This window comes from Rhizophagus irregularis, chromosome 15, assembly GCF_026210795.1.
Source record: "Rhizophagus irregularis chromosome 15, complete sequence".
Lineage (NCBI taxonomy): Eukaryota > Fungi > Glomeromycota > Glomeromycetes > Glomerales > Glomeraceae > Rhizophagus > Rhizophagus irregularis.
Genome location: NC_089443.1, coordinates 3,575,832 through 3,599,513, shown reverse-complemented (window position 1 = coordinate 3,599,513; position 23,682 = coordinate 3,575,832). Strand labels below are relative to the sequence as shown.

At 31.1% G+C, this 23,682-nt stretch overlaps 7 protein-coding genes across 7 annotated transcripts; 5 read left to right on the top strand and 2 right to left on the bottom strand.

Moving 5' to 3' along the window:
• Positions 1-1,011: 1,011 nt before the first annotated feature.
• On the top strand, positions 1,012-1,572 carry OCT59_007507 (uncharacterized protein; the record flags this gene model as incomplete). The annotated part of the gene is made up of 1 exon (XM_066149168.1): positions 1,012-1,572. The coding sequence occupies one exon, from the start codon at positions 1,012-1,014 to the stop codon at positions 1,570-1,572; it is 561 nt and encodes a 186-aa protein (XP_065998730.1).
• A 143-nt stretch (positions 1,573-1,715) lies between these two features.
• Positions 1,716-2,488, top strand: OCT59_007506 (uncharacterized protein; the record flags this gene model as incomplete). The annotated part of the gene is made up of 2 exons (XM_066149164.1): positions 1,716-2,052; positions 2,127-2,488. 2 exons carry the CDS (start codon positions 1,716-1,718, stop codon positions 2,486-2,488), a joined length of 699 nt encoding a protein of 232 aa, XP_065998729.1.
• Positions 2,489-2,526: 38 nt separating this feature from the next.
• OCT59_007505 (uncharacterized protein) lies at positions 2,527-3,294 on the top strand (the record flags this gene model as incomplete). Its single annotated transcript, XM_066149158.1, has 1 exon — positions 2,527-3,294. One exon carries the CDS (start codon positions 2,527-2,529, stop codon positions 3,292-3,294), a length of 768 nt encoding a protein of 255 aa, XP_065998728.1.
• Positions 3,295-3,372: 78 nt separating this feature from the next.
• OCT59_007504 (uncharacterized protein) lies at positions 3,373-3,897 on the bottom strand (the record flags this gene model as incomplete). The annotated part of the gene is made up of 1 exon (XM_066149154.1): positions 3,373-3,897. One exon carries the CDS (start codon positions 3,895-3,897, stop codon positions 3,373-3,375), a length of 525 nt encoding a protein of 174 aa, XP_065998727.1.
• A 263-nt stretch (positions 3,898-4,160) lies between these two features.
• OCT59_007503 (uncharacterized protein) lies at positions 4,161-4,754 on the top strand (the record flags this gene model as incomplete). The annotated part of the gene is made up of 1 exon (XM_066149147.1): positions 4,161-4,754. One exon carries the CDS (start codon positions 4,161-4,163, stop codon positions 4,752-4,754), a length of 594 nt encoding a protein of 197 aa, XP_065998726.1.
• A 1,012-nt stretch (positions 4,755-5,766) lies between these two features.
• OCT59_007502 (uncharacterized protein) lies at positions 5,767-6,417 on the bottom strand (the record flags this gene model as incomplete). Its single annotated transcript, XM_025324375.2, has 1 exon — positions 5,767-6,417. One exon carries the CDS (start codon positions 6,415-6,417, stop codon positions 5,767-5,769), a length of 651 nt encoding a protein of 216 aa, XP_025186560.2.
• Positions 6,418-12,253: 5,836 nt separating this feature from the next.
• OCT59_007501 (uncharacterized protein) lies at positions 12,254-12,640 on the top strand (the record flags this gene model as incomplete). The annotated part of the gene is made up of 1 exon (XM_066149132.1): positions 12,254-12,640. One exon carries the CDS (start codon positions 12,254-12,256, stop codon positions 12,638-12,640), a length of 387 nt encoding a protein of 128 aa, XP_065998725.1.
• Positions 12,641-23,682: the final 11,042 nt, after the last annotated feature.

Here is a 23,682-nt window from a genome sequence, read left to right as displayed (position 1 = left end):
AACAAGAAATCCAAACTCTTAACGGTGAGATAGAACGTCTTGAGAATGCTTCGAAAGAGGAGATAGCAGAGCTAAAATCTGAAATCTCCAGCTAAAAAAGCAACTATATCAATTTAAGAAGGATATTCGTGATAATGAAAAACATATTTCTAGTATAGAGAGTCTGTTAGTAGATTCTGAGGAGCAGGTAAAGAAATTGCGATGCCAGATCAGGACTATCTCATCACGAAAAAATTCACCGGAAAGAGGTAATTCTCTGGACTTGTATAATTCGGATGATAATATGGCCACAATCACAGAGCTAGCAAATGCTATAGATGGTTATCTAAATAATAGGACAACGAGCAGAGATATTCTAATAGACCAAATAAAAAGGGCGACAAGGCAGATACGTCGAAAAGAGAATAATTTGCATCAGGATTTAGTCCGTGAGCAAAGAAAGCGCTATGATGCAGAAGGTGAGCGAGATCTTGCTATTACGCGAAGAGATCTTGCTGAAGGTGGGATGGCTAATGTTATTGGTGATCTCCATCAGTTGCGGACTAATGCTCAAAACCAGGTAAATAGAATGATAGGTAATATAGTAAGAAAGCAAACCCGTATAGGTGTACTGATACAAGAAAAATTTGCCTTACAATTAGGGGAGTTACACATATCACGTAATATTCATTTTATTATAAACCTTACCCCCCCCCCCCTGTTAGATTTCATAACCAATCAAATTATAATATTTATAAATCATATGATTTAAATAAGTGTAACGTAAAATTTTAACTACCCCCCTCCCCCCCTATAATAATTACATAATATGTGTAAGCTCCCTTATTGTATCAGCGAAATGCCCACCACTTACAGCTAAGTAGAGGGGATATAGGTCTGTTAGAATTTAATCGAGACAGGTTATATGAGCGATATGAGAAATGGAAAAATAAGACCCAAGCAGAACGCCAGAATAATTTAAATTTGCAAGGACAAATATTCGCATTACAAAATAATCTTCCACATTTAAGGATGGCAGGATATGCACCAAAAAGATTCTCAGGTAGAGCGGATGAAGATATAGATGAATTCATAAAAGATTACAGACTCTATCTTACGGCGGCCAATATCACTACTGCTAATGCAGGTGGTAAACAGAGAGCTTTAGAGCTATTCTGGTCCTGCTTGACAGATGAGGCATCACATTGGGCTGAAGATAAGCTTAAAGGTAAAAAATGGCGATTGAATCATGTAAGATGTGGGAATGCTTTAGCAAATATGGCCGCCGTAGTGGCCCTAAATAATGCTAACATAACGGCCGCCATGATTAATGCGCCTGATGGTACTCCACCACCAGGATTGCCAGCTGGAGCTACTGGCGCTACAGTTATCCCAGCACATAATGTTCACGCAGATGAAGATTGGTCTCTTGCTGGTGGGTGTCCCGTCGATGCTGGTACAGCAACCAATGCCCCGAATGGAGCTTTAAATAATAACAATCATATAGTCCTTCCTGATATCAATATTAGTCAGGTCATCTATTGGTTTAAAAGGAATTATCCTACAGTTGTTCGAGAACGCAACAGGAATTGATCTTTGGCACTTTGACTCAAGGATCTGATTCAGTTAGAAATTACTATAGAAAGATAAATAAATATGCTAGCTGGGCTCGAATATCTGATCGTGAAAAAAGAATACAATTTATACGTGGCTTGACTCCTGAAAACAAGCTGGAAATGAAACGACTGGGTTTAAACAGACCTTTAAATGATGAATTGATTGAGACACTGGAAGAGATTGAAACAGAAAGGAATAATTTGCTTCTGGGTGAGGATATTTATAACCAGCCAATTACCAAGACAAAACCAAAAGCGCCTGCCCACCAGAATATTACTACAGAAGATATTGATAGGATTGTAAATAGTAGGATTCAGGCGTTACAACAATCGGTGCCAAATCTATCACCGGTATCTTCTTCTAGTCAGGAAAATATCACTAAGGCTGATTTACAAGAAGCCATAGCTAAATCCTTTCAAGAGACTATGTCTCGAGCAACTAAGACTCTAGATAATAGTAAAAAATCGGCCAATAAGAGAGGGAAGACCTTATTATTAGACGATTTTTAAGTGAACTATTAAGAGGGAAAGGTAGCGTAGCCCCTAGCGATGATTATAATTATGATCCTGTGGATGATATTACTGACAGTATGGCTGGCATGACACTAAATAGTGCCACAATAAATGCTATCAAATCCGCCGTTAAAAGTGTCATTAAGAAATGTTCTAAGTGCGGTAGATTTGGACACACTTCTCGTAAGTGCTCTGTAAAGAAGAAAAAGAAAAGTAAGAAGTCTAAAAAGGGTAAGGTTAATCTCGCTATAGAACCAGATTCAGATTCTTCTTCCAATACCTCATCTAACGATAGTTCTGATTCTAATTCAAGTTCAGATGATTCTTCCGATTCTGGAGGCGATATTACTGTTAATATTGCCAAGACAAAAAAAAAGTGAAGAAGAGGAGTGAATCCGAGAAATTATCCTCTAAAGAGATGTCTAGTGCCAAGCTGAGAGAAATACCACTAGAGGAGACTATTCGTAAAGTCCTTCATAGTGAGCTTAAACTAATCTTCCCCCCACATTTTTTTCAAGATTCTGGTCTCATTGCGTCCAAACAGATAGTGGCTTCTACGGAGGCAAAGATAGTATCCCAAAATGATGTATCATCATCTTCAAAAGATTCGGATGAGTCCAGTCTGGAAGAGGAGTCTTTAGATGATCCTATGGAGATTGACTTCGTCAAGAAGAAGGAGCCGAAAACCAGTGTTGCCACTATAAAGTGCAAAATCGGGCGCTTGAAGATTCCAGCCATGACTCTAGACTCCGGAGCTGAGCCTCCAATTATAACGAAAAACATTGTTGATCGTACTAAGGACAAAATAGATAAATCTGAAAAACATGACCTTAGCGGTGTAGCTACTGTCCCGATTGAATCTATTGGTATTGTCCGCAATCTGCCCATTACTCTAGCTCCTGGGTGCATCATTTATAAAGATTTTGTAGTTGTGGATTATCACAAGCCAACGCTAATATTTTCTAATCAACTCCTAAAGAAATATGGATGCGCAGTGGATTGGAATACAAATGAGCTAAAGATCCCTCTTAATGGGAAGGACTATATTATCCCGGTCACTATGCATAAGGTCAAGAACAAGCTTGAGGTGAATTGTGTGACCACTACTTCTGAATGTGATGATCTGTCAACTCCAGACTGCATTTCACAAGATTTAAGCGAAGATGGTACATTAAAAAAAAAGTGAGTTATAAGGAACTTGAAAAAATGCTATATAGCACTCTTAAGTATAATTCAGAAATCAATGAGTTTTGCGAAAGTCTTCTTAGGGAATAGGCAAGTTATTTTCAGGATAACGCTTCTTTTTTTCATCTAAAATTTTTGTGCTTTTTTCGATCATCTTCTCATACAATGCATCCATATTGTTTGTATCCTTCTTTGAAGCTGGGATTGGTTGAGTCTCAATAGATGATGCTGACAAAGCTAACGTGGAATTAGACTTCGACTTCTTTCCTCCAGTCTTTTTTTTCTTGCTATCGGAAATGATGTCACATTCACCGTGATTCTCTGAGGAAATATTTAGAGGACCTAAAGGATCATTCTTAAAGTGAACTATATCGTCATGGTTTGATGGCTCCGGTAACATATCTGCTAATACATATTCCCCACTCTGTTGTAGACGTTCACAATCGTCCCATATATCGGAGACGCGATCTTTATTAATATGGTAGTTCCTTACTATCATATACGCAGGAACCTTATTTTTAAGGCATCTAATTTCTTCGATCTGCTCAGGCGTTAAAACACTAGCACCTCGTCGATAATGAGTTTTTAAAAATCGGCTAGGCATAATTCCTCCAGTAATTTCTAGCAATATTTTAGAATGATAAAAAAATATAAAAAACAATATTTATGTTTTTTGAACGATAAAAAACAATATTTATGGTTTTTGAACAATAAAAAACAATGAAAAATGATAAAAAATGATGAAAAGTGATGTTTCTCAATAAAGAATATTTGATATTTTATTTTGACAAGAAAAAATAAAAAATGCCCTATAGATGAAATTTAGTTACGCGCATTTTTTTCCTGCTATATAACCATGCCAAGATTATGTCCAATGTGCATACATTGAAAGATATAAAAAATAGAAGACATCGGCTGGGTAGTACATATGAGCAAGAGCTCGAAAAAAAAATAAGAACTGCTATCGATTTTAACTCTGAAATTATCGACTTCAATGAAAAGTTACAGGCTGAAAATTTGGAGTATTCAGAGCGAGAGGAGGATATTGGAAATAAGATTAGCCAGTTAAATGCGTCTAGCGCTAAAGTTAGATCCCAACTTATTTCTGAACGGAGGTCCCGTATTGAACTCGAAGCCGAAGTCAAATCACTCAAATCAAATATTAAAACGCTAAAGAGAGAGGCAACTTTGGCCCAGAAAGCTTCGTTCGCTGACAAAGTCCAGATTCTTTCTCTTGAAACTAAAATACGTGAATTGGAAGGTAAGTTGGAGGACATAGATCTAGAGCGCACATATCATGATTTGGATGCAATGGGAGGGGAGCCGGCCCAAATAAGCTCATCCGAAATAGAATCTCTCAGGCTTGAATTGGAACATGCGAAGGAGGACCGTAATTCGAAAGAATATACAATAGAATGTATGGAAAAGGGGATAGAGTCGTCAAATAATATATTCAAATAGGAAATAGATAGCCGGTCTTCAGAACGATTAAAATTAATGGAGGAAAATAGGTCCCTCAAGGACCAGTTAGCGTTAAAGAAAAATACTTCGTCCCAAATAATTTCGAGTGAGGGGATTCCTTTGGAATCGGGTGGCGCAGAAGCAGTACCATTGTCCTAAGAAATATCTCTAGCACCGGCTATTCCTGTCGTTGCGAGTTCTCTAATGTTGCCGATGATAACATATTCCATGCTTGCCTTACTACTGATTGTGGTTATATGGCTCGTAGTCAGGAAATGGTGGAATCCATGGAGTATGAATAAAAAAAATGACCGATATTTCACATACGAAAAATATATAAATAGGCCGGATATTTATTATCTCAATATCTAATCGACTACCGTATAAGTACTGGCGCGAGCGAACTTCTGAATCTTCTTTGGATGTGGGCTTAATACCTTTTTGATAAATCTTCGGGCGGATTTATTAATATCTTTTTAGCTTGGGCCAGTGTACATGCAAACAACCATCCAATATAGATCCGGTTACCTCCCTTACCATTATGACCGTGTTGTAGTAAATATTGATAGTCATCCATTACGATATCTCTCATCCCTTCCTGATCTGCTATTATTTTGCGAAATAACCATCTATCATCTTCTGTGATTGGGAAATGGATTTTGTTAGGTTCGAAGTCTATGTACTGGGAAACTTGGTCACGTAGTTCAGCCATTATACCAATAAAGCTTATGTTTAAAAACACTAGTGATCCAAAATAGCCGTTAAGGCGCTTCGCAAAAATAGGCCTTAGCCACGGAGTATATCACATGTTATTGGCCGGCCCCGGCTGAAAAATACTAATGATCATCTCCGGGCATATCTGTGGCCGGGCTATATGATCGGAGGTCGGAAGTTCGAAGATAAAAATTGAAGTTAGCCGGTATTATTGCAAGAGAAAAAAATATATATATAAATAATATTGTATGGATTCTTAGCCGGAATTACCACACCCCGTTAAGAGTACTTAACAATATTATCTATTTAAGTACTTTGCTAGCGCCTCTGACCCAGTTATATCCTCAAGATGGAAATACCATAAATTATTAATGTCGTCTAATGCCCCAATTTCTGATATATGAGGTAAGGCAGGTAGGTCAGCAATTATCTCATTTTTTCGCATGGATGAAACTGGGCCGATTTCTTCTGGAATTGATACATGCTCTTTGTAACGCATATGATAGACCAATTTGTGAAAGAATAAATTATACTCTTCAATGCATTTTACAAGCTCACTAGGATATCGAGCAAAGTCAGAGCATATTTTTTTCTTCATTTCGTCATCTACTGAGAGGTTTTTATCTTTTGAAATTTTCCTAGCACATTTCATAAATTTCTCCCATAATACCTCGATAGGGTTACTTACCATGAAAATCTCGTAGCTAAGCCATTCACCATGAAATATTTCGTATAAGTACCCTATCTTTTGATACAACATTTCTTGTGCCTTTTTGACCGCAGTTCTGTAAGCACGCTTGTAAGCAATCTCACGAGATTCCATCATCTTGGAAGTAACACCATTGACTATGATATTTTCTTTTACGAATCCCTCAAGCCATGACTTGGCCTTGTTTTGAGCGTAGTCATCAATTTGCTTATATTTCTCATCTGGGTCTTCGATTCGCATGATTCGACTTGAGGGTTCTGGCTCATACTTCTTGTCATACATGATAAATCAGGCACAGAGGCCAATAATAGTTTTTTCGAAATAATGGTATAAATCTAGTTCCTTCCCCAATTCCTTAGCTACATCGGCGAATTCCATTTTTTCGCCTTTAGTTGGTTTTAACTTTCTGCCATGCAAATCAAAAGTGGTCTCGGGGTGGGCCACTATATAACTAAAGCGTCCATCTGGCACTGGAATCCTACTATCATATTCCCCTTGCATTCGTCCCATAAATCGCTGAACGGCTTTGTTGTCTTTATCGGGTTTCCATGCATCAGTCTCTATAAACTGCTCGAAACTCCATTAGTTGGGATAGATTATAGCATCTCTGAGAACATCCTCAACAATTTTATGGAGAGAGCGCTCGTTGTTGATATCCCTGACTTCACTCATAATCCGCTCACCTATGGTTTTAAAAAGCTGGGATTTGCCCTGTTTCACAGTATCAATTCCTCTTATGAAAGGATCCTTCAGACCGAAGTTTACTGCATCTTCATGCTTGGTGCCAAAATATTTTTTCTTCCCAGTGAAGACTACTGGGAATAGCACTTCTTCATAAGCCATTTCGAGATAACCCGATCTGGTTTTCAGCCTAAGAAAACTGTTTACTTCATTACGCAATTTCTCCATTACGCCCATAGTAATTGTGACCATTTCGGTCCAGTACTCTAGCTTCGAAATTGTGCCTTTCCCGCTATTGTAGGCCAGATCACATTTCTCATAATAAGAATCTGGGCAAGTGAGATATAGGGAATCAGTATCCCCGTATTTTATCCCAAAGCCCTTCTTTTTCACGAATTCTGCGACGAATTTGATATTCTCTCGCCCAGCTGAAGTAACACCCCCAGCAAGTGCTAGTGTATAGAACGGGAAATCACTTTGGCCGGTCACACCATAGAACGAATTCATATATAATTTAATCGCCTTCTGCTTCGAATTTAAAGAATTGTATTCAAAACAAATAGAACTATATTTTTTCATAAAATCATCATATGATAAATCAGCTCCATCAGATCGCTCCTCCGGAACAATAAAGGGACTTAGGATCTTGGTCATCTCTGCGTGCCTCTCAGTATTTTTTACAGAGGATAAAACATCTTTGATTGCGTTCACTACCAGGAAAGATCCGCCAGCTGAATCCATTTTACTTTTAACTTTCCCCATATATTCCTTTTTCTTTCCGAGAACTTTAAGTTGGGCCTTTAATTCATTCCGTATATTGAGCAGATTTTTCAATATTTTTGTAAATAGACCTTCCTGATCAGATTTATTTCCATGCCGTATGGTCCAGGCTCGCACAGGTTTACCGCCATACTTGAACTCGATACTGTGAAGCACTTTATTCTCTCTCTTTAACTTATCTACTTCCGAAAGTGTTGAGACCATCTTCTCGGGTGAGAGGTTGTAAGTCATAATTATGCTAGGATACAAGGATCTAAAGTCTAAACCAGTGACAGGACGCTTATTTTCAAGACCCTTTTCTGGCGGGAACACATACGCTTCTGGAAACTTCCCAGATGCTTTCTGATTGGAAATTTTCGTGGTGTATAGAATGTCCTGCGCCCAAGCTTCAGCGCCTAAGAGATTGGATACTTTCGTTCCTATAGCATAATAATGTGAGTCGAATAATGATATATGAGCGATTGAGGCCACCTCTCTGTAATCATTTATAACATTAGATTTGACCATGAGCTCCTGACAACGTAAAGCATCTATAACACAATAATTTACGATTTCATGCATATGTTTTTTGGAAGAGTCGGAAGCCCTGTCTTTCGCTTCCGAATAATACTTCCATAATTTGCTCATGGGCATATCGGCTTTACCATCGAGACCATATTTTTCTAAGAAGTATTTTAGTGATGTTTTCTCAGAGCGGGGGTGAAGTTGCATAAAACTTGCGCGAACATCGATCGGTACACACCCCGGAAGTTTAAGAAAAGAGGATTCGAAAGTCAAAGAGGGATTGATTTTGATATTGATAGATTCCCGTCCTAACGCTTTTTTGGGACCTCTGTCCTCTTTCTTTACGTACTGGTCCCTTCGGAAGAAACCATTAGTTAGTGGCTTCCCTTTTCCGCCAAAATAATTCCAAGTGAGGATAGATTCAGCATCAGCTTTCTTATGCGGGTTTGCCGACATTCGCTGGACCATCCACTCGAGAACATTTAATTTGGTGGCCTTTTCCACAATGAAAGGCCAATCGTATCCTGAATCATTAAATCCAAGTTCGATGTCTGGGGCAAAAGCTTTCCAACATAAAGCGAACGCCTTTATTATATTAGTCTGGTTTCCGCATATAATCGTAATCCAGCGCGGGTCTGGTTCCGTTTCTACATCAACTAAACATATCCGCTCTAAGGGGATCAGATCATCTTTCCAATGCAGGGTCATACAGATCGTAAAAACTTGAGATGTGTCATTTTTAGCTTCTGGGAAGTTTCCTGACCCACGTGAGTCGTATGTTTCTATATCCCATGTTAGGACTAATGCTCGGTCATAGGTAAAGAGAGAAGATGGGTATATTTTGTAAAATGGTTCAAAATTGTCTATAGGACGAAAGTTTTCAATGTGGACATAAAATGCATGTGGACAATGTTGGGATTTTGCATAATAAGGTGCACTGAAATTATATCTATAATCACTTATTAATCCCCACCCGGAAAAAGGTATTCTATACTCTCTCGCAACTTTACGATAATATGTGCCTGTATCGTCTGAAGCTGTCTCTATTTTACATTCAGGATCAACCTTTGAATTGTAGCTTGAGATAATATCGAGAGCGGTGAACCTTAGATCTTTATTAGGTGTGACAATGCGAAGATATGGCTTTTTTTCTGCATAGTATCCACGAATAGGATATGCCTTTATACATTCCATCTGGATTAGATTCATGTTTACGGTCTTCCCCTCGTTGTCTTTCCCAGTAGCAAGAATGCCCTTCACTTTAGACCAGAATTTAGGGATACTTGTATTGCTGGGAACACGAATATCGAAAAATACCTTGATACCGGTAATGGCGACAACTGCTTTCTAGCCATTGACGAGATACCCATAGAGGCGAAGAATATAATGAGGAATTTGATTAAAATATTCTTTAGCTTCTCCTATGTCAACTGGCATGAATGGAATACCTCGATGGTTCGCTATTTCGTCATTGAGAGTTGAAGTCGAGCCCCCATTGTTTCTCGCAACTAGTTCATCACGAGTTGGAAGGCCCGACAAGTAATTCTCACTTCCATATCTGATTACCCGACCTGATGTTTTATCTTTTTCGACCTCTGGGCGAAGAGGGGCGGGCGCGTCGGAGAGGAACTCTGAAAGTGAGGATTGGGTCATGTTATTATATCACAAATATACAGTTCGAGAGAAACTATATACTCCGGGAGAAATAAGTTTAAAATGAAAATTAATTCCGAAATATATAAATCGACACATAAACCGACTATTCATAGTTATTAAAAATGGTATTTTATCGATGTACTTATATTCATAGGAGTGGTAAGATTTGCAATCGGGGATGCTACCATCCGAAGGGATGCCATATTCACTGCAATTCTCCTTCTCAGATACCCTGCAAAGAATGCGGTGAATTAACTTATGGCAGATATGGATTTTGCGATATTCATGCTAGAAAGCACCGTAAAAAAGAACAGTACCATCGGAACAAGCTGGCGAACTTGGCTTCGACGCAGTTATTGGTAAATAATTTATAGGTAAACAAAAATAATACAACTTGTCACTAGTGGATTCCAAAGGGATCGTGTCACTAGAAAAAAAAGCCAGTGACAGAACTAGTGACGCGAACGATAGGCTCTTTAAGAATTCTAGGCTGAAAGAAACCTTTCTTGATGGATGTCACTAGTGTCACTAGTGTCACTGGAAAAAATCTGAGTTCCTTAACTTTTTTTATTTTTTTATAGCATACATTTATTATAATATATCTTGTGTAAAGTAGGTAGCATAGAAAAAATTTGATTTTTTTTTTTTCTAATTTATTATTCTTTTACTAGTGACACTAGTGACACTAATCAAGAAAGAAATAAAATAGCCTAATAATCTCAAGAAAGATAACAAAGCTGTCACTAGTTCTGTCACCAGTTAGTATTCGGAACTAAAGGACACTAGTGACAGCCGATGACAACAAAAAATCGTCCCAATTTATATCCTAATATGCCTGAAAATGTGGTAAAATATAATATAAATGCGTTCTAATGATTCAAATCTCGGCACACGAAATCGGCATACATATACTGGCGCAATAGTTAGACCACAAGATGGTGTACTTCTTAGCAAACAAATGGGCTGGCCAAGCTAATACAAATTGCACGCCCAATAGAATACCCAAAATCGATATTAAAGTTAGATAAATTTTATTCTTATTTTTGGCGCAATAGATTTTTGTTCAATTTCGATGACGTAATATTCCATAAATTCGACCACAACTTTACTTTTACTAGGGACACGAAGTTGGCATACATAAACCGGCAACAAATAGGATTACAAAATCGGCGCACTTCTGGCAATTAAATGGGCCGGCCATAATATACGGAACTAGTGACAACCAGATAACTAAATTTGCTATATTATGACAGAGGGTGTTCGGTGCCGTAACAGAATCACGTGACCAGAGCAGTAGGCACAGTCAAGATTCGCTCCATAATTTTGGCCAGTACTATTCCATAAAATCGGCTTTTGGACATAATAATTTGGCATCCAAGCTGGCAAACTACCAGTTCCATAACATTTCCATGGTAATCCCCTGTCAGTTCCCTGCCAGTTCCATGACAGTTTCAGGATACTATCAGGTCACTACTATGGCGCCAAGCTGAATCCCGAATTATATGCCCTAAAGATCAGCCAGAATTAAGACATAGTGCCAGCTGAAATTAATCTACTATAATCTACTGCGCCACCCGACACGATATTTTTTTTTACCATATTTCGGCATTCTGGCAGGCAACAAAATAGGTAAAGAAGAAAAGCACCCTCGAATCCTTAACAGGCAACCAAAGAGGTGCAGAATGGCAAAAACTTCATCATAAAACTTAGAATCCAAATAATTGCAGACAGGCTGGACCTCCAACATAGAATTTAATAACCAATCAACCATAGAACCCCAATAACATAAATTATATTAGAAAACGATTATTGGCGCAGAGAACCAAACAAAAATAGGTACATTTCAATTATTTAGTAACAGTAATATTTAGGTTATTTAATCACATGATCACAAATAATAAATGGGAAAAAGCTAAAGAAAAGCGGATTCAAAGGGAAGGAATATAGTAAGAAAAATAACTAGGTATACAAAATTGTCACAAACAGGTTATTTAGTTAGAGTATTTAATCATATTTAGGTTATTAACTTTAGATTATTTAGATATATTTAAATTATTTAGTTATATTTAGATTATTTATAGTAATACTTAGATTATTTAGTTATATTTAGATTATTTATAGTCATACTTAGATTATTTAGTTATAGTTAGATTATTTTATTACTAAATAACCAATGCAAGTTTCTTTATGACTAAATAATATAATTATATTATTTAGTCATAAACGGCTTGTCTGGACCATATTTTTTCAATAACAAAACTTTTATTTTTTATTTTTTCTTTACTTCGCTTATAGTTAATACACTTTTATTTTATTTCATATACTTCAAGTAAATACTTGATAGCAAAAAACCCACTGTAGTTTATTTTAGTATTAGAAATTTTCTTTTGTTTTTTTTCTTTTATTCCTATTCTTTACGCGTTTTTTCTCTCTTTGTGGTGTTCTTGGACTAAAGATGGTCTGGAGAGGCGTATCACCCAGAATAAGCAAACTTGGAACAACAGCAACTAATGAACTCCTTAATAACAAAGACTTTGTGGATTTTCTCCATAACAACTTTCTATATACCAATAGGCCCTCCTTCTTCAAGATACTGAAACAAGCTATCAAGAAGCACGAGACAGCTCCACAACGACTTAAGCACCATACACAAGACTATCTCTGGGAGACTTTAACTAGTCTACTCGAACGATATGACCTATATACACCTTTACCTTTTTCTACACCTTCTTCGACGCCCATTGTTTATAAATACCCGCTGGCGTTTCCTATTCATCAAGTCACAAGACTCCCGATTAGGTCACCATCAAATGAATTTAGATTAGATCATGTCATAAACTAAATGCGTTTCTGGATACCTTCCGCAACTTGCCGGCCCACCTACAAATAACAACAAATGATTCAGAAGACAACTTTCATTTTGGGAAAACTTACAGAACAGACAACTGCTTTTGGAATTTTACCAGCTTTTTTGGTATAACGTTCGGTATATACTTTTACCGATATTGTGAAACTAACCAAATTTAGTTTCTCTTTAAACAACCTTTGATAAATGCTTTAGACCTCATCTTCGACTGTACCTACACACTTCGGAGGAAGAAGAATAGAGACAAAAATTGGCTTTATGAATCCCAGACATATTTTTTCTTTTTATTCTCTTCTTTTTTTTCTTTTGTTTATCAATTTTTTTGTTTATTTTTTAGAATTAGTATTAGTTTTAGTTTTCGTTTAAACAACTTTATTTTGGATAGAGCTTACTTGGGATGGTTGATTAGAATTAATATTGGTTGGCAGATAATAGTGTTCCAGAACTAATACCGTGATAATGGACATCCGATGTTAGAGTCCGCCTTTATATATGACAAGCAACCTTCTATCAGTAAATGGGGCCTCACACTAGTTGACCTAAAGAATTGGAAACATGTCATTTTCACTACAGCTGGCCAGTTCTGGTTTAATTGTGTGTACCTTAGACCCTATGGCTTGGATAATGAATACCACTCTTTTTCAATTTCTTTGGGCCGCTTTTAAGAGGAACGATCTGAAGGATATCTTCTATTTTATACATTTTCTTACTTACATTTTAAAGTTTTTTTTTCTTTTTTATTTGCAATGTAGTGGGTCCCGTTAATGCTTCATAAGAAAAAGGGGCATTTATGCTATCAACCGTTTTAAAACGAATCATACTCTCTAAGCAAAAATTTCATCTGACAGTGCACATGTGGGGTGCTTTCATGCATGACGAGTGGTTTGGTAGTTAATAATATTAGATAGTTTAGATTTAGTTTTTGTCATAATTGTATTCTCTGAATCTTGTTTTCTGTTTAATAAACTATCAAATGCATTGCAGAAAAAAAAAAAAAAAGTAAAAAAATAATAATTTTGTAATATATGACAATTATCCTTTTATATTAGTTACAATATTAATATTAAATATCATACTTGTTAATAGATTTATACATATATATATTATTAAATATGATATTTACATGATATGCCAAAAATTCCTATTAATATTATTTAAAAAGCATTATAAAATACTACCAAAAAAATCACCACTGATAGCAAAGTAGTTTCAGCATTTTTTTTTGATTTTATATGTAAAAATGCCGGAATTATTAGTTCTGGTATTTTCCTTTTTGATTTTACATGTAAAAATGCTGAAACTATTAGTTTTAGCATTTTTTTTTTAATTTTACATGTAAAAATGCTAGAATTATTAGTTTTAGCATTTTTCTTTTTGATTTTACATGTAAAAACAGAATTCCGCTTACTTTTAATAGAGGTCTCCAAAAATATAAGGTAAAATTTACATTAAAAAAAAATTTTAGGTCTCTTAATAGATAAAGGTAAAATTATATATATAACAAATAAAGGTCTCCAGATATGTAAGGTAAAGTTAAAATAGGTTTTCGGTTTTATAAGGTAAAATTAAATATAAGTTTACAAATGTTTCAGTAAATAATAAGGTAAAATTGTATATAAAATTTAATATTTATCTTATATACTAATCTGAAATATTGTATAACAATTTACAATATTTGGTAATATACGTTTTATAATTTTTTCTCAAAATAAAAAATTTATTCTCTTCTTTATACTTGCAAATAGTGCTCCTAACAGATCGGTTCAGACCGGATTCAGCTTAAATCTGATCCGATCTGATTTTTATTTTAATAGATCTAATCTGATCTGAATCTGATCAGATCTGGTTCAATTTGATCTGAATCTGGTTCGGATCCATTTGAATCCGATTTGAATCTGATCCGAATCTGGTTCGGATCTGGTCCTGTCCTAAAAAAAGGAAGGGAACGTTAATTACGTTCCTAAGTAAAAAGAAAAAAAAAAAACAAAAAAAACGAATTTACCGATAGTTCGTTCTTTTTTGAATCCTGGTTGTTCAGCTTCGTCTCACGTCTAGGTTTCCTAAAAAAAAGAAAGGGAACGTTAATTAGTACATTCTCTTAAGTAAAAATAAAAAAAAACAAAAAAAAGAAACGAACTTACCATAGTTCGTTCTTTTTTTTGAATCCTGGTCGTTCAGCTTCGTCTCATGTCCAGGTTTCCATAAAAAAAAGAAAGGGAACGTTAATTAGTATGTTCCCTTAAGTAAAAATAAAAAAAAATAAAAAAAGAAACGAACTTACCATAGTTCATTCTTTTTTTTAGATTCTGGTCGTTCAGCTTCGTCTCACGTTCAGGTTTCCTAAAAAAAAGAAAGGGAACGTTAATTACGTTCCTTTAAGTAAAAATAAAATAAAATAAAATAAAAGAAACGAACTTACCATAGTTCGTTCTCTTAAATCCTGATCGTTCCTTCGTCTCACGTCCAGGTTTCCTAAAAAAAGAAAGGGAACGTTAATTACGTTCCCTTAAGTAAAAAAAAAAATAAAATAAAATAAACGAACTTACTATAGTTCGTTCTCTTAAATCCTGGTCATTCCTTCGTCTCACGTCTAGGTTTCCTAAAAAAAAAGAAAGGGAACATTAATTACGTTCCTTTAAGTAAAAAAAATAAAATAAAATAAAAGAAATGAACTTACTATAGTTCGTTCTCTTAAATCCTGATCATTCCTTCGTCTCACGTCCAGGTTTCCTAAAAAAAAAAGAAAGGGAACGTTAATTACGTTCCCTTAAATAAAAAATAAAAAATAAAAAAAAGGAACGAACCTACCATAGATCGTTTATTTTTTTAAATCCTGGTCGTGTCATTAGGCTTCGTTCGTCCAGGCTTCCTACTAAAAAAGAAGGGGACCGTTAATTACGTTCCCTCAAGTAAAAAAAACAAAAAAAAGAAATGAACTTATCTAGTTCGTTCTTTTAAATCTTGGTTGTCCGGCTTCCGTCCGTTCGTCCAGGAAAAGTTTTTTAAAAAAAAAATTTTTTTTTATTTAAAAAAAAATCTGATCCGAATCTGTTCAGATCGGATCAGATTTTCTTGTGTTATGATCTGATCCGATCTGAAATTGATCGGATCAGATTTTTTTAAATCTGATCTGATCTACGGATCAGAATTTTGAAAACTGAACCGGATCTGACTCGGATCAAATCTGCGGATCCAGATCAGATCAGATTTTTTTTGGAGCACTACTTGCAAAAACCATTTTATATTTTTAGTTTTATTTGCATTAGCACTATCTTTTTGAAAATTATTACAAAAATTAGCTTTTAAAATATAAAAATTCGTACAGCAATTAGGAACTTCGGAATTTAATTTCAGTACTTTGGTTAAATTTTACTATCTAAGAAAGTTATTTAGTAAGGTCGAACTACTTATATTTGAATTTTTATAGCAGTTGGCATAATGTTTGTTGAATACGGGCATTTTTTTATTTTAATATTAACATAAAATTTACGTTTTTTGTTTATTAAATTCGGAGCATAATTTGGGCATTTTAGTCAAATGAAATCACCTTTTTAAGCTTAAGTAATATTGTTCGGCGAGGTCGAAACTACCTGAATATTAATTTTTATAAGAATCAGTTTAATATTTACAGAATACGAGCAATTTTCGCACTTTTATTTTTTTTTTATTTTCCTGATCAGTGATTTTAGGGCGTAATTTGGGCATTTTGGTCAAATGAAATCACTTTTTCATGCTTAAGTAAAGTTTTTCGGCAAGGTCAAAAATATTTAGATAAATATTTTCATAACAGTTGGATTAATAATTATGGGTACGAGCATTTTTTCATAATAATACCAATTACGAATTTATTTTTTTTTTAAAAAAGTTAATTAGATTTTTTTAAAGAAAGTAAGTGAACAATAGTTTTGAAGTAAAGTTAAAGATGTGTGTCTTTAAGATTTTTTTATAGTATTTTTGTAATTAAAAGTAACTTTTTTTACTAATAAAAGTTATTTATCTTTAAAGAACTAATAAGAATTAAACTTAGTACAAATAAAAAATTTTTAAAATTTATTGTAATTATTATAAAATATTTTGTTTATTTAATATTTAAAAAAATTTAAGTCTCTGAAAATCTAAGGTAAAATTTAATATAATTTTAAAAGGTCACTATATAGTATATATATATGGTAAAATTATGAGATAAAAAAGGTTGGTAAAATTACTAGTAAATCTGAAATTTTACCCAAAGACCTTTATTAGAAGTAAGCGGGGTTCTGTAAAAATGCTGAAACTATTAATTTTAGCATTTTTTTGATTTTACATATAAAAATTCTGGAATCATTAGTTCCAGTGTTTTTCTTTCTGATTTTACATGTAAAATGCTGAAACTAATTAAAAATGCTGAAACTATTAGTTTCGGCATTTTTTTTTTGATTTTACATGTAAAAACATCAGAATCATTAGTTCTAGTGATTTTTCTTTTGATTTTATATACAAAAATGCCAGAACCATTAGTTTCAGCATTTTTTAATTTATTTGACCCAAATATATGTTGAGTCAATGGGTCAGGCCAGATACTGACTACAGTTTGAGCATCCTAGTCATCAAGTTTTAAAGCCTATGTTTAAATGAGCATAAAGTTTGAAAAATTAAATATTTTTTAAAATACTCTTCATATTTTAATAGATTAGATTAAGGGCTACAAAAGTATGATTTAGTTTTTCTAATTGGATTAATATATAAAAAGTTATGTGCATTTTATTTTAGCAAAAAATTTATATGTTCATATATAAATTTGGCCATCACATTTTTGATATAAAATTTAAATTTCAATGCTTTTTAATGTAAAAATTCATACTGAAATTTGAAATAAAGTTTGATAGCTGGCGTATTAAAGAGAAAAAAACACATAAAGAAACTTGCAGAAAAAAAATGTAAAAATATTCTCATAAAAATTGTGACTATTCTTGGAATGATTTACAACTAGTTGTACCAATTAGTTCCATTATCTCAAATTAAAGCATTTGCAAGAAAGTCATATAGGTATATGGATGTATATTGAAAAGGATTGGATGAAAAACAAGCAGAATATGCAGTTAAACGTTATAAAAGACATAGAATAATACCAAATACATTGTTTCACAATATTTAGTGTTTTATATACATGCTACCCAAATTATTTTGGGATGCCATAATTATAATTTGGGATGCCATAATTCATTCGGTTTATATATAATTTACTATGTAAAGTGCCAAAATAATTTGGGATGTCATAATTGAATTTGGGATTTTACTTATAATTACGGCAGTCCAAAATAATTTGGGTGGCATGTATAGTGTTTTAAATAATTTTTTCAATAAAATTTGCATATATCATAATAAATTTCTAAATTTTAATGCTGGCTAAAATTACGTTTATTGGTATAATTTGGGCCAAAGATTACATGATATTCACGTAAAAATTGCATAAAGGAATTTGACTGCTTTATTTGGAATTTGATGTGGTACTAGGTGCTGGCATGTAGTACTGACCCGACTTTGTATCAGGTTATGATTTGATAACCTGACCTGAATATTTCAGGTTAACTTTTAATCAAGTATCTAATCTTCGGATCAGATTCGAACTTTAGTGAAAATTGCTAAACGCTTACAGTTTATAATAATAATAATTTATCATGTGAATACTGTAAAATATTAAACAAATTAAAAAATCAAGCAGCAAAAAAAAGTCCATCTAAAACATATTTTAGTTGCAGTTTTTGTAATGTAAGATTATGTATTAAGGAATTATTATTATTTATTTTATATTATAACTGATAATGAATTAAATAATATAAAAGGGTAATCTAATTTAAAAATAATTTATTTGTATTTTCTAATTATTTTAATAATAAATCTTTGATCAAATTCATAATAATTTAACTATCAATAATTTTTGTCTATATGTAAAGCTTAAATCAGCCTTTTAAACCTTTTTTTTAAGCCTAATAAAAGTTGTAGAACAAGATGAAATATATAATATATGTAAATTTCAAATCTTTAGGATATATAGATGAGAAAATCAATGCAATTAACTCTATAAAATTTGCTAATTTTTATAAATGCAAAATTCATCTATAAGACAACTATTTCAAAAAATGATTTATATAAAAAAAATAATATTTTTAATATAAATTTCATGATATTTTTTATGTAAAAATAAAAAAATTCTAGGTTAATTGCATATATAATTAGAGTTCTGAACGGGTAAAGTTAATTCGGATAATCCATTCAGATTGATTCAAAATATTCAGATCAGATTGTCAATTTATGAAACACCATCAGGTTAAGTTATAACTTTGTCCTGATCTGATTGACCTGATAACCCAAAACTTTTACTTTAAAAAAAAACACTTGTCATTTTTTTAAAAGTATTTAATTCCAAAAAATGTTGTGAATCGTTTTTAAGTACTTTGAACATTTCATAACATTTTTTTGCTAATTTAATCAAAAAACGTTGCAAAATGTTTTATTATATTAAAATAAAATATTTTGTGACATTTTTTTACTAATTTAATTGAAAAATATTGTGAAGCGTTTTATTATATTAAAATAAATATTTTGCAGCATTTATTGTTAAATCAATTTAAAATGTGAAAATGTTTTATTTTATTAAAATGATTTAAATAAAAATGGTTTGCAATATTTTTTTGATTAATTTAATAAAAAAATGTTGTGAAATGGTTTATTATATTAAATAAGTTAAAGAAAAAATGTTTTGCAACATTTTTTGTTAAATTAATTGAAAAATATTGCAAAACATTTTATTTTGTCATAATAAGTTAAAGAAAAATATTTCATAATATTTTTTTTAATAAAAACTTTTGGGTTACCAAATTACCCGAAGTAATTTGAATATACCTGATACTTTTGAGTCAAATGGGTTAAGTCAGGTCAGAACAGGTGACTCAACCTAACCTGACCTGAAAAAAAATATCAGGTCAGGTTAACTGAATAATTGACCTGTATAGAGCCTTTTTTTTAAAAAATAAAAATTACAAAAATAAATTTTAAAAAACAGATATCACTACAAAAAGTACATATTATATAATAGTAATTACAATACTGTATTGTAATTACAATAAAAGTATTGTATATATGTTGTGATAGTTACAATCTTATAACCTTTTAAAAATAATTATATATCATATCTTTAAAATATTTTGTATATAAATAGAAATTGTCTATAAATTATTAAATATATATAATAATATTATAGTTTAAATTAAATCAAAATTAAGTTGTATATATTATAAAATAAATTAACATATTTAATTTTGATGCTATTATTTTAATTATTAAATTATTGAAAAAATCAATATAAATTATAATGTAAAATTTATGATAATTTAATTTAGTTTTCTTATAATCAATAACTTATTTTATATGAAATTAATATATTTCATATATATAAATAAATACCAAGTTTATAAAATATAAAAATTTTGCTTAATTTTAAAATCCTAATTAATGAAAATTAATATATATATATAATATAAAAGATGCATGATTTACCTATTCAAATTAAAATTTATTAAATTATTAATTTTTATACTTTTAAGAAATTCTTTATAGTATTTTTAGATTAAATGGTATTATTTAATTAATATTAATTATTCACACTTTTTAAAATACAATAATTTTTTCTTTTAAATATATTAAATAGAATGTAAATAATATGTAATACAATATTTATCAGTTATTATTTTATAAATAAATCTATTATTTCACCATTTTTATTTAATCAATTTTATGTTATATTTCACAGCTTTTATATAATTTATTAGAAAATTCATAAATAATTGTCAAATTATCAATAGTTTTATATAATTATTCAAATGAAATCAGTAAAATTAAAATATTTGTAAAGTTCTACTGTTCTACTTAAATTTCACCTAAACTATATTCATCAATAGAAAAATCTATTATTATAATGCCAAATTTTACCTTGAATGAATAATAGATAATTGGAAATTAAAAAAAAAACCGAAATTAAATATATATTTTAATTAAAATCTAATCCGATTGCTAGCTTTTTATTATAACAAACAAACTTTGTAACAAACCAATTTTTTTTTTTGACATGTGACATTAACCAATCAAATTATATAGTCTCTCTTTCAAGTAATGTAGCAATAAAATTTGTTTGTTAATATTGGCGGCATGATTTAACTGTATAAAAGGAACGACTAAATTATGTTTGATTAACAGTTAATACAATATGCATGCTAATTTATTGTTTAATTATTAAAATTTCTATTTTTTGAGATCTTTAATTATTTATCTGTCATAAATTAGTGCAAAAAAGTATTTACTTGTGAGAAAGAAATAAAGTTTATCAAATATCAAATATTATATTAAAGTAATATATTGCCTAAAATAAACCGGTGATTTAAGAAGCCGTGATTACGTTTTTTAGAAATATAAATAATTCGGTGACTTGATAACCCGCGGCAATTTAAAAAGATATTCCCTTTTTAATTAAAACTAGGTTTCATAAAGTCATTATATAATTTTATATAATATACCATATAAAATTAGATTTTTAATGAATATATAAATGTAAAATCAAGTTTTTAAACGCGTTTTTAAAGTTAATTCTTATATAAGTAATCAAAATAAGTTCATATTAAAAATATATTAGATAATTTATTACGTACAATAAAAAAAAAAAAAAAATTTTTTTTTCAAATATGGGTGAGAACTTTTTTATATGATTCATTGTAGGCGTTTGTGTGCTTTTTTTTTAAAAAAAAATCTGTATCTGTATATGTATTTTTTAATACTGTATATATTTATTACTTATGTATGAGGCTTTTGTTATTTAATAATGAGTAATTTTATAAATGGGTCATATTTTTACGCGAGGCGGAATAGATCTTTTTGATCAATCTCCTTGTAAAATTTCTTTCAAATGGATTGGATTTCAATTTAATATATCTTTCTAAATGAGTTAATTAAAAATAGAAGTGCGTAATCATCCCAAAAAGAAAAAATAAAAAAGGAGGAGAAAGAGAGCATCAACTTACATACTTTTACAGATAATGATAAGGGAGCCATACGGACAATCATAATCTAACCAAATTTACACGTAATAGAAATACCGTAATATAATAAGTATCCACGTGAATCTGTACAAGTTTTTAAAAAAAAAATAAGCATATACAGTATATTATAGTTCAATAAAAAAATTATCCCTTCTTTCCGGGATTTTTCGGCCGATCGGAACCAACCTATTTTATAAAAACAAATGAAGCCTTTTTTGGAGAAAAAAATTATCCGTATTTTTATAGTTCTTACAATCGTTATTTATAGAATAATTCGGAATATCTTTTTTTGATCATACTTTTTTATTTAAATTATGTAGGTTACTGTACGTTTACGAAACGATTGAAATTTTTTAATAGATCAATTTCGGATGTTTTTTTTAATCACCCAAATTTTTTTCCTTTTAATCTTATTACCGCCTGAATAATTATTGAGCATCATTTTTAAGCAAAATATTGGCAGATTATAATGATGTATATACCGTAGATTATAATGATTAATATATATACCGCAGATTAATGATGTATATACTTGTATATAATATTTATACCGTAAATGCTAAATTAGTAATTATATGTAATATATATACCGTATCGTATGTAAATGCTAAATTGGTAATTGTATATAATATATATACCGTATCGTATGTAAATGCTAAATTGGTAATTGTATATAATATAATATATATACCGTATTCGTATATAAACTCTAAATTGGTAATCCGAGCGGATTCCGAAATCCCCGAAATTTCATCAAAAATGAATATAAATAATATTCTTGTTTCAAAAAAAAAAAAAAATTTTTTTTTCTGGAGATTTTTTTTTTTTCTATGAACCAATCAATTTAAAATCCTTATAATAAAATTTGAAACATTATTTATATCAAATATCACTATTTTAGTATCACATTTAATTATTAGGTTATATTAACCTACAATTATTATTATTATTATTATAATTCTAAATTTGATTATATTTTTTTTTTTTTGATAAATTTTTTTTTTTAAATCATATTTTGATATTTTTTGATTATAAAAAGAACATGACACAATCACTCACGGACCTCTCTTTGTTTGGATCTGCGTTTTTTAAATAAATAAAAAAAATTTCTTTTTTACAAGTTCTGTTACTTTTCCTTTTATCGTTGGTATCCCGAATAATCCCCCGATTGTTTTGATTGTTTTGATTATTTTTTATACATATATTATGTATGTACTAAAAGTTCATTGTATATATACTGTATATATATATATTATATATGTACCATGTTATATATATACATATATATATATACAAATAAAAGAAAGTTATCTATTATTGCCGTGAATTCCCGTTGGATCTTTTTTTTTTATGTGATGTAACAAAAAAATTTTTTTAGTCAATTAAAATAAAGAACAACCCTTTTAAGGAACCCTTGACATATTGATTAACAATTTATATGAAGAATAACCTATTTATTTGATTTATTTAATTTATTTTGATTTATATATGATTTATTTTGATATATATTTTGATTTATTCGGTTGATTTGACGCGCATATATATTGATCCACGTATGGCTTACATTTTATCTGTACATCATCTTGGCGATTGTACTTGGCAAAAAAAAAAGAAAAATCTATTTTTTTAATGAGATACTTTATAAAGAATTTTATTCCTTAATAATAAAAATTACTTTTATTATTATTATTTTCTTTGGTATAAAGTCAAAAATTAAACAAGTTTTTTTTTTTAAAAAAAATCCATATCAAGGAACCAACCAAGTTACGTGGATTTTCGAATTTTTTTTTTCTTGTCACACTGAAACCGAATATCATCATCATTCTTTATCAGATTATTTGTGATATATCTTTTTTTTATTTTTTTTTCTTTCTTTTTTATCTATAGATAGTAAACCAATAAAAAAGATATACATGTAAACCACGCGGATTGTTACATAAATCCCAAAAT